We start from the raw sequence: 11,619 nt of genomic DNA on the forward strand, positions 1-11,619 counted from the left end.
GATAGATAGATAGATAGATAGATAGATGGATAGATAGATAGATAGATAGATAGATGGATAGATAGAGGGATAGATAGATAGATAGATAGATAGATAGATAGATAGATAGATAGATAGATAGATGGATAGATAGAGGGATAGATAGATAGATAGATAGATAGATAGATAGATAGATAGATTGATTATTGATGATACAATAAGTATAGGCAGATTCATGGATTATAAATAGACTTCGGGACCATGCGGCCAGGTTCGGTGTGTGATGTGTCGCGGTAATGGTGCAATATTTAGGGAAGGGGGGGTTGTGTGTCACACAGCCGGCTCTCTAGTGTGGATTTCCCAAACAATGAGTCACAATTGTTGGGGATTCCTTTTGCACACATGGCTGGCAGCGTCTGCCGCCCACACATCAGGCCCCGCCCCTGCCTTGGCAGCTCAGCTCTGCTCCTGCACACACAGCACCTGCACTCTGATGTCACAACTGATCCGATGGCACGGCCACACACATGTTCTGCCTTCCAGAGTATTTTCAGTTTTGTTCTCTGTGTCATTGCTGTGTATTTCCACCCGCCTGGGAAAATCTAATCGCAGGGAAGTGAAATCATCTACTTTCTATTCTTCATCCAGCTTGTCTCGGTATGTGCTGGATTTCTGAATTATTTACTGCAATCAGTAAGAAAGAAGAGAAATTTCTGACATTTTACCTGATGCAAACAGACTTTGAAGCACATGGTGATCCTGCCAGTAACACACTTCCTGTTCTATGACAACACTCACTCACTGTACTTCCTATGGAGGAGCAGTCTTGTCACACGTGCCAGGGAAGGCACCAGGGCCCTCTTTATATTTACCCAGGGCCCCATTTTGTCTAAAGCCATTGCTAGTTGTCTCCTAGAACAGGTAGCATGCCCCGACTACATAAAACCTTCCCCATGTATATAATAATAAGAGTGCAACTCAATCTCAAGCTGATATACCAAAACAAAAAGAAGCAAAGAATGAAGTTCATTGTTTAGGTTTGCATACAAAAAATCAGGAAGTTATTCATTTCTAACTGCTAGAAAGTTCTAATCTACAGGGGAAGACATTTCCCTGCACACAGCCAACTTCCTGTTTTGCTATCCCATTAAAAGACCCAGTGGCCAGGCCTCGTGATTGAGATGGCCGATTTCCAATGGTGGCACTTGGCGAGGGTGACAACAGTGACAAATAACAGGGGTTTGGTAGTTATATAAGGGGCAGATGGGCCTTGAACCTTATTTATGCGATTTTCATATCACAATGTCAGATCTGCTGTGAATCTGTATGTTGTCACCGCGGGCGCTTTATGATCTCACTGACATTTATTGTGGTTGCTCACCAAGTAAGAAAAAATCCTCAGCAGAGGGGCAGTTTGTGTGGGGTAATCAGACCCCGATGTGTGTTACACCCTTTGGTGTACTTTACGTTGTGTGAAAGTAAAATTGTCATGTAAATTTTTTGTTTTCGGGTCATGAAACTCATTGGGTGGGGGGGATCAATTTACTGGACTCAACATTTACAAATTAATTTTTTTTATGACTGCTGGGTGAATAATAGGGGAATCCCCTGAGAACCGAGGAGCATTTGTAACCTTTGATTTATTGTGAAATGGCTGTGAGGAGGACTAAATGCAAAATACACCCAGATCTCAGCCCTAAAGACTAACTACATATCTGCTCAGGCTCTAGAAGTATCTATTGCGCGCTATCAGAAAGTTTCAATAGTCTGAGCAGTGAATAGCAAGTGAGAGCATTTTAAAGGAAAAAATCTGCAGCCAATTTATTATCTCATGAGAGAAGACCTTTCATTCCATAGACACAGCTATGTGTTTTTCCCTTTCCTTCTCCTTCTTTTTCCTCCCCGTATTGTCTTCTTCTACCGTTACGATTATTTCTAATTTTCTTTCTTCTCCAATTATTTTACTTTTCTTTAAAATGTATTTTTATCATAATTCTTCTTTTTCTACTTTCCCTTCTTATTCTTCTCTTTCTTCTTCCTCCTTACCTTCTCATTCTTCTCTTTCTTCCTTTCATTATTTTCCTTCCCTCTTTCATTCTTCCTCCTATCGCTCTCTTTTTTTCTTCTTCACCTTCTTCCCTTTTCCTAATTCTGATTCTTCCTCATTTTTATCCCTTTCCTTCTTTTTCTTATTCTTATTCTTCCTCATTTTTATCCGTTTCCTTCTCCCTTCTTTTCCCCATTTTGGTTTCCTTTGCTTCATCTGTTTCCTCTCCTTCACTTTTTCCCCTCTTCCTGTCCTTCTTTTTATTTTCCATCTCCTTCTTTTCCTTCTTCCTCTCATCCTCCTTCTTCGTCTTTTTTCTTTCCCTTCTTCTTCTCATATATTTTTCTCTTCCTATTCGTCTCCTTCCTCTTTCTTTCCATATCTTCTTTTTCTTATTTTGACCTCCTCCTTTCATCCTCATTGAGAAGACTCAACATTTACCCCTTCTCCTTCTTCGTCTTTTCCTTCTGCTCACTTTCTGCCTCTACTTCTCTTTTTCTTCCTCTCTTTCTGCTTCCTTTCCCTCTCCTCTTCCTTCTTCTTTTCATTCACCTTTTTGTCTATTTCTCCTCCTTTCCTCATCCTCTTAACCTTCACCTTTTCTGATTATTTTTCTTCCCCTTCTTCCTCTCACATTCTCTTGCCTCTCATTTTTCCTCCCCTTTTTATCCCTTTCATTCTCCTTCTTTTTCCCCTTCTTATATTTTTGTTTTTACTTTGCTTGACCTGTCTCCTCTCCTTCCCTTTCCTTTTTCTTCTTCTTCCTTTATCCTCTCCTTCTTCTTCTTCTCCCACTCATCCTTCTTCTTCATTCTTCCCCTTCACCTTTTTGTCTTTTTCTTTCTCTCCTTCTCCTTTCTTTTACTGTCATTTTCATCCTTCTTCTGCATCTTCCTCTCCATGTCCTTGAGTTATCCTTCTCCTTTCACCATCTTTTCCATAACCTTCACCTTTTCTCTGTCTTCTCCGCTCCCTTCTTCCTCTCCTTCTGTTTCCACTGCCTCTCCTTCTTTCCTATTCACCTTCTTGCCCTTTAGTCTCCTTCTTCGTTCACCTTCCTAACTTTCACCCTTTCTTCTCAATCTCCTTTCCCTTCTCCTCTCCTTCTTTATGTACTTCTCTTTCTTCTCATTTTCCTTTCCCTTTTTCCCCCTTTTCTGCTTTTTTTCTCCTTGTACTACTTCATCATTTTTCTCCTTCCTCTTCTTCTCCTTCTAATTCCCCTTTCCTTCACCTTTCTTTCCTATCTTTCTTAGAAAAAACTCCAGCAGGTATTACAGGGTAGCAGTTTATTTACTTATTAAACACCTGAATGTCCCCATTGTTTCCTATAAATATATTGTGGCAAGCTGTGATATTGGGTATCTTGGAGTTGTACAACTGTAATATCATTACAGTTTGTTTCTATGTCATACATTTATATATTTTGCACCACTGACTCCCTTGCTGGTTTCCCCCAGACTGCAGGTCATTCTGTTCACCTTCGCAGACAGTAAAGAAACTTCTTGAACAAAAAAGGCAACAACACAACACAAACCAAGTAAGTTTCAAAGAATAAAGATCATTGTAAGGGAAAGGGGGGGTTCTGGGCTACCATGAGTTGTGAAATAAAAGAAAATGGTGGCAATGCCACTTTAAGTAAAAGGTAATTCAAAAATGTAATTATTTTACGTCTTTCCATAAAACTGACTATCCATAATGTGTTTTTAAAGGTACCCACTCCCCTGGTGGAATATAATCAGGATTCAGGTGAGTAACTAGTTACCGATAGGTTACCATAACTATCTACCACCCTTCCATTCTGATAAAGCGCTCTTTCTTCCCAGATCTTTCTCACTCTTTATCCTATCAATCACTACTTTTTCTTTACCTTTTCTTTTCCTCATACTTTTTCTTCTTCCTCTTTTTCATGTTTTTCCTCCTCCTTATTTTCCCCTTGTTCCCATTTTTCCTCTTGTTCTTCTTTCCCTTCCCCTTCTTGTTCCTCCCCTTCTTCTCCTTCTTCTTTTTCTTCCTCCCCTTCTTCCCCTTGGTTTCGTCTTTCCTCTCCTTCTTTTTCCCCTTCTTCTGCCTCTTCTTCCTCATTTAATTTATCTCCTCGCTCTCCTTCTTCTTCCTCCCCTTCTTCCCCTTCTTCTCTTTCTTCCTCTTGTTCTTCTCTTTCTTTCTCCCCTTCTACTCATTCTTTTTTCTCTTCTTCTCATTCTTCCTCCCCTTCTCCCCCCTCCCCTCTTCCACTTTTTCTTATGTTTCCTCTCTTGCCTATTCCCCTTTTTCTGCCTTTTCTTCCTTTTCCTCCATTTCATTCTTCTCCTTCCTCTCCCTCCCCTTCTTCCCCTTCTTTTCTTTCTTCCACTCGTTCTTCTCATTCCTCTTCTCCATCTTCCCTTTGTTCTCATGTTTCCTTTCATTCTTCTTCCCATTCTTCTGCTTCTTTTTCCTCATTCCATTCTTCCTCTCCTTTTTTGCCCTTTTTCACATTCTTCCTCCCCTTTCTTCCCCTTGTTCTCATGTTTCTTCTCGTTCTTCTTCCCCTTCTTCTGCTTCTTTTTCCTCATTCCAATCTTCTTCTTCCTCTCCTTCTCATTCTTCCTTTTGTTTTTCCCCCCTTTTTCTGCCTATTCCTCTCTTTCTTCCCCTTCTTTCTCCTTCTTCCCATTCTTCTCTTTTTTCTTCTTCCTCTCCTTACCCTTCTTTTAAGAATAGGAATAACTTACATTTCTGATGCAGATGCTTTCTCATGCTTCTAGGTGCTGTAAGTACGTCTCCATTTGTCCACCACAGCCCAAACCAACAGGAAGATGAGTCCCATGTTTTCCAAAGACCAACCACTCACTACACCTACCCCCAGCTGGAGGACCTATATGGATCTGGTGCACTCTACAGCCATGATGGAAGATGGGATGAAATGGGGAGGACTGAAGCTCAAGCTCTGGAACCAGACCTAGGGGTGAGATATGGGCCACCAGAATGTACCGAGTGAAATAACTTTTACTAACCATTCAATAGATTACTACCCCGCCCTTTCTATGGGGAGGAAAAGAAAGGAAGACAGTAAAACTTATTGTGCCCTCTAGTGTTCAGTGTACAAGTGACCCCCTTAAATTGGTGGTTAGGTGAAAATTGTCCCCATCGGATCCTTTTGCAGCATGCTCGCAGGGGACACTAATTATACTCAGGCTATGGCTGTCTCCTAGAGTTCTAAACTGTAAGATTGTGAAAACCTAGAATATATTTAGTACAGGGGTGCCCAACAGGTGGATCGTGATCTACCAGTGGATCGCAATGGCAACACGAGTAGATTGCGGAACCCTGCCTTTCAAAATAAACTCAACCGATCACAGGAGTTATAGGTCCACGTTTCTATTGTTAGTAAATCATTTTGACTTGGTTATTTTAAAAGTAGATCGCAAGCCAAAAAAGTGTGGGCACCCCTGATTTAGTAGATTCATACTAAATGTTTAAGTGGGCAATAAGGAAATTTCAATAGTCAGAGATACTCAAGAAAAAAAAATCTCTCTTTTTAAACATTTGTGAAAATTATTATTAACCTTTTCTATTTTTTTCCAGGCTGTTTCTGCTGCACACACTTCCTATTTGCCCACTTTTACCCATGATCCCTCCTGGTTGGCATCGCTGCCATGTTCAGTTCTTGCAGCAGAAACCTACACAATGGTAGCGGGAAGTGTGGTGTCAGAACTGATGCCACAGGACTTGGAGAAAGAAAGACTTCACATCCAGAACCTCAGCCCTGATCAGCTTCTGCAAAAGGATGGAGATGGAGACACGTAAGTGCTCTGGTGGTAATACTTAAGGCTGGATCTATTGTTTGGCACCATAGGCGAGTGCTTATAGGCGGTGATGGGAAGGAATCAGCTTTTCTATGATTAGTCACAGGCCACCGTTTCACCCTATACAGCAAATGATGCTATGTGAGTAATATCGTGATTTTCTTAGCTTGATTGAGACTAGGAGAACAGAATATGATGTTTTCTTGCATACCTTGGCTCCAGCAATGGAAATTTCACCCTGGGTATAGCCATGCACACATTGCACTGCCCTAACAAAAGGTTTTTGCATCCTTTGCAATAACAACATTTACATTCCCAGTCTTACTGATGCCATCTTTCTTTTCTTGGTGACAGGATCCTGCACCTCTATGCTGCAAAAGGCCTGCGGAGCCTGGCATATGCTGCAGCTGAGAGCTACCTGCAGTACGGCCAACTGGATGTCAAGGAGCACAATGGGAAGGTACAAATCTAATGAGTATATTATAGGTGGGACCAGTTATAAGAACGCCATGATTTGTTATCTGGAAGGGCCATGGTTAAGTCATAAATCTAGATAAAACAAATAATAATGATGACAAGTATATGTTGTAATTTTTCTCTACCCAGACTCCACTCCTTGTGGCAGTTGCAGCCAACCAGCCTGAGATTGTCTATGACCTGATCACCCTTGGTGCTGATGTCAGTGCTGCAGACTGCAAGGGGCAGACAGCCCTACATGTTGCTGGAACCTATGGCTTCTCTGCTGTCCTCAGGGTAAGTTTATTGGAGAACTACGCAACTATGCAATCTCTTTGGTGCATTCTACAAAAACAGGACAATATAATGTATCCATAGGCTTATAACTTTGGGTGCTCCACACCTATTTGTTTTCTAAAGCATTCAAACTCCTAATCATAATGGGGAACAAGGCTATTTGTGCCTTTGCCTTGGTGCTAAGATGAGTTGACCAGTAAACGCCCAATGACTTACATGTAATAGTCTGGCCATGCTCTATTTGGGGTTCAGCTATGGGTTTCATTGGTAATACACCATCATACATTTGTATCATCATTTTTGAAACCACATGCATAGTGTTCCTATTCTCCACATGGAGATAGGTGCAGTTGTCCTTCCTTACCAACATCTGAGCTTGGCATTCCCGATGTTCAGACTACTAAAACCACATTTCACCTTGTCAACCCAAAAAGAGTGCTTTGGAGTCTTTATGGATGGTAATATTGGACAGGTATTGGAGGGGCTTAGTCTTAAAGTTGAGGAAAGTGGAATTATTTAATAAAAGAGTTGCAGTTGGAGGAGCCCAAGTCCAACCACACCGGAAATGTTAGAACTTTTTTTAGTCGGTGTTCCCAATGAGAAGATGCAAACCTAATATTAATTAAACGGTCAGAATCTTTAAATTATCACTGTCTGTTCTTCTCATGGTGGTTATTATTATCCACTTTCCTTGCTTCACCATCACAAGATGATCTGAAACAGGAAGTCATGTGTAACCTCTATCTATAGGGTTATGGGCAGAAAAAAACTCTTCCTTAGTCTATCAAAAACCTGGGTTTGGGTTTAATACAGTCACTTGTGTTAGCACATTCATGCAAGTACAGCCCCTTACATTCAAAATGGGTGCAAAATGAAATGTTTAGGCTAATATTTGCTTTTATTTTAGGTCTTTCTGGCTCTTCCTCATCAGAAGAACCTTGACATTGAAGCCAGAAATTATGATGGTGAGCTGTACAATGGTTTTTATTCCTAAAGAAAAGCTAACCATTGGTCGGCCATATTTGGTCCAAAAGCTGCAAGAAATATAATTGCCTCGATATTGGTAAATAGATCTCTGCCGATTGTGAGCCATTTGTTTGGGTGGGACAGAGAAGGTTCAAAACTCCAGACATTATGCACCTGATTTATTAAAGCTATTCAAGACTGGATAGCATACACTTCAGTGATCAGTGATCCAGAAAACCTGTAATGGATCTGGTCCATGATTAAAAACATTTGCCTCCAAGTAGAAATCCATTCCAGGTTTGCTGGATTACCCCGCTTCACTGATGAAAGTGTACCCTTTCCAGCCTTGAAGAGCTTTAATATATCAGGCCCTTTGTGTTCACCGGGACAGAAAGTAGAGGAAAACCAAAAGTGGTTCCAAGCATTTTACCATCTATATAAAATATTTATGATTAGTTTTCCACTTGAATTGCATAAAACTCCAAAGCTAATTGCATGTTTTCTGTCCTTCCAGGTCTGACTCCGCTTCATTGTGCTGTTATAGCTCAGAATAATGCCTACAAGAACAGCCAGAACACCCAGAACAGCCAACAGCAACAGAGAGAGACCCTGACTTGTGTCCAGCTTCTTCTCCAGATGGGCGCCAATCTCACCAGTCAGGTATGTAATTATAAGTCAACAGAAGGAATGGTGCTCAAGTGAAAGATCAGCTATAGTAGAATTTTTTGAAGGTTTCCCCTTTCAGGCACAAATGAAGCTATAACGTTAACTTTCTTAAACAGGAAATCAAAAGCAACAAGACGGTGCTCCACCTAGCAGTCCAAGCTGGGAATATACATCTTGTAAAATTCTTCCTTCAGATGCCCCACATTGACCTGGCCAAGTTCATCAACTTGAAGGTACCTCTTTCTCTAATATCTGCAATGTGGAGTTGGTCTTTGCATAAACCTGACCTTCATCGATAATGATATTTCCTTTTGCTCCTCCTGTAGGCTCATGGAAACACAGCATTGCACATGGCTGCTGCATTGCCTCCTAATCGTTCCACTGAGCACCTAATCCAACGTTTGCTCTTTCATGGTGGTGATCCAAGTGTGCGCAATCTGGAGAATGACCAACCGGCCCACCTGGTGCCTCCTGGGGATTTATCAGAACAAGTACGTAGTTAAAAGATGGTGGACTTGGTAAATGAAGGTTATCAGCTAAGCTCACTGTGCAAATATTATCAGATAATTAAAACTGGACTTTGAAAGGTAGACGAGTAGATGAAGCTAGGAGGAACTGAAAGGAAAAAGGAAAGGAAAGAAAAGAAAAGAGGAAAAGATAGATGAAGGGAAAGAGAAAAGAGTAAAGAAAATTAAATTGAAGAAGAAAAAAAAGAGAAATGAAAAGAAAAGAAAACAAAAATAAAAGGTAAGAAAGCAAGAAAAGAAAGTAAGAGAAAAAGAGAAGCAAAGGAAAGAGGAATGGAAAAGTACAAAGGAAAGGTAAGTGGAAAGGGAAGATAAGAGGAAAAAAGAAGGGAAGAGGAGAAAAGGAGTGGAGAGGAAAGGAAAGAAAAAAGTAATGGAAATTAAAGGAAAGAGGAAAGGAAAGATGAAATGAAAGAGAATGGAAAGAGAAAAGGTAAGGGCAGGAATGGGTAACAAGTGATCTGTGGTCCATTCAAGTAGTGCTTACAGTTGGTTAAATAGCTTGGTAGTAAAGAGAACCAAACCCCTACATTAGGAGAATTGTGTAATGATTTTTCAACCTTTGTACCCCTGTGGAACCCCTATAATAAATTTTAGGTGTCAGGGAACCCTGCTATGATCACTCAATGAGAACATTTTTATTTGCATTGGTTACCAATAGGAGGAACACCCCCCTGCTCCATACAACAGATTAAAGGTACTTAGTTTTATGCAGCCAATTGGTTTTAGCCCTGGAACCATGCAGGCACCATCTTTTGGTAGGCCAATCAGCCACAACTCAAGGAACCCACTTGAACTTTTAAAGAAACCCTGGAGTTCCATGGTTAGAAATGACTGATTTAATGATTAAACTAATAAAAAGCCCACACAATGTGCGTAATGATGAACGGAAAAAGGAAAAGACATTTGTCCAAAATTTTTGTTGCGCCAAAATTTTGGTGGTTAATATTTGAGATTGTTGTCTTTCTTTTACTACAACCCAATGTTTGACCCTGTGGTTTCTTTTCATCGCAGATCAAACTCCTGTTAAAAAAGAGACGCGTGACCTCATCGACCCGCAGTCATACAACAGCTTCCTCATAGGAACCTCCCAGATCAGGATTACTTTTCTAGTCCCAGAGTTGGGATCCTTCCACTGGTGGATCCAAAAACATCTTGGTATCTAATATAGGTGATGGTATCAAGCCATATTGGAGATTATTTATTATTACTATCAGACACACTGTATACATTTTGGTTTCTGTGAAACTTTTAGCATCTCCACTGCAAGGTCAGAGAGTCCACTATATAATTTAAGTAAGATTTGAGCATGAAAAGAATACAAATATCTGCTACAAATTTAGAAGGGAGAAGCATTGGGGGAGGATTTCAGTGCAGAGCTTGTCATTCTGTGCGGCAAACTATCTACATGTCCATCCATTCAAGTATTGCTGGATCACCCAGGTTCTCCAATGTTAGTCAATCTTCTCCAGTCTTAGAGAACTTTAATAAATCAGGCCCATACTTTGCTGCCGAAATAATGATGTATTGGTACACACATTTTTAAAAATGGGGGTGTGACTTAATAAATACAACTTTAGAATGCATAAGATATTCAAAGCAGAATCCTATTAGGTCTTCTTACCCTACATTTTCTGGGAACCAAAAACTATTAATTGTCACTACACTAACAATAGGTTCTCACATTGATTTTAAATTGCAAATTTATTTGTCAAAAATGTTTCGCTATCCCCCTCACCCCACCCCAAAAATAGCAATTACAAAATTCTGCAAATAATGGGGGTTAACCATTTCTTTATAATTTTATATATTTGGGGATGAATATTACCTTATAATTATTTATAAATGTTATCTTGAATTGCACTTGATTTGTCTATTCATTTTAATTAACTTTTGGTAGACAAAAAATGTTTTTTTTGCCAAATTGGTGTATGGCTTACTGTTTTTACAAAATGGATTTTAGGTCAATTTTACAAATTTTGGTTTTAAAAAAATCAATCTAGAACATTTTAAAGTACATCCATGTAAGCATCTAAGATGCCAATGGTGGCCAATAAATGGTCAACACCATTGCCAATGGTTTTTGCCAACCATTTTTAGGATCTGTGTTGACGGTAATGGGTTTCACATTATTATAAAAGTCTTTGAGGGATATAAAACCCCCTGGAAGCTGATCAAAAGCTTGGCAAAAGGAAGTCAACAATCAATTCTCATGAAGACCAAAGCCCATCAACAAAGACCCTTGAAATGGTGTAAGAACGATAAAGAAGGAAAAGAACCTTTTTGAAAGGTGACTTCTCCTTGTTGTTGGGGATCATCCCCAATCTTTATCATTTCTGTGAAATGTATTAAATTTATTATGGACCATATTGGTCCACCCTAAGTGGAGCCAGTGTTTGCTTTACGGCTCCCATTAAAAAGTGATCAGGCTCGGTCTACAGTCAACAATTTGGAGCCAATACTGGACCATCATTCATGGTGAAGGCTAACCATGCAACATACTGAGCTCCGGTATATGTGTAGACTGTGAATTCAGATATCTAAATCCCACAATGTAGTCACCTATAAAAAATATATTTTTTAATTATTTAAATGTCTATTTAAACTTCAGTCTTTGTATTGGATTGCTAATTTATTGTCCCAGTGTGTTATTTATTGCTTTGTTAATGTAAGGGCAATCTCTATTAATGATTTGGCCAATTTAACACAAATAATAAAACGTTTGATAGTTTTAACAAAAGAAATAAACCGGATTGCAACGATTATATTTTTTTTTTCTGATGTGTTTTATTGTTAAAAAAAAATAAGTTTTCTCAGTTTTTTTTAAAATTTAATTTATTACATATATTTTTTTCCTTCCCAAAATTACTCTCAACTGGTCAACAATATT

The 11,619-nt window shown here is 39.5% G+C and overlaps 1 protein-coding gene across 1 annotated transcript in view; it reads left to right on the top strand.

Moving 5' to 3' along the window:
* Positions 1-11,494, top strand: part of NFKBID (NFKB inhibitor delta) — a 14,584-nt gene extending 3,090 nt beyond the window's left edge. Inside the window, exons 2-12 of the mRNA XM_072425602.1 lie at positions 3,487-3,566; positions 3,739-3,775; positions 4,777-4,976; positions 5,597-5,814; positions 6,172-6,277; positions 6,424-6,570; positions 7,478-7,535; positions 8,051-8,196; positions 8,319-8,435; positions 8,529-8,693; positions 9,744-11,494. Of these exons, the coding sequence (XP_072281703.1) occupies positions 3,487-3,566; positions 3,739-3,775; positions 4,777-4,976; positions 5,597-5,814; positions 6,172-6,277; positions 6,424-6,570; positions 7,478-7,535; positions 8,051-8,196; positions 8,319-8,435; positions 8,529-8,693; positions 9,744-9,812 (1,343 nt within the window). The 3' untranslated portion in view covers positions 9,813-11,494. The remainder of the gene's footprint in view (positions 1-3,486; positions 3,567-3,738; positions 3,776-4,776; positions 4,977-5,596; positions 5,815-6,171; positions 6,278-6,423; positions 6,571-7,477; positions 7,536-8,050; positions 8,197-8,318; positions 8,436-8,528; positions 8,694-9,743) is intronic.
* The last annotated feature ends 125 nt before the right edge of the window (positions 11,495-11,619 follow it).

This window comes from Pyxicephalus adspersus, chromosome 11 (genome assembly GCF_032062135.1).
Source record: "Pyxicephalus adspersus chromosome 11, UCB_Pads_2.0, whole genome shotgun sequence".
Classification (NCBI taxonomy): Eukaryota; Metazoa; Chordata; class Amphibia; order Anura; family Pyxicephalidae; genus Pyxicephalus; species Pyxicephalus adspersus.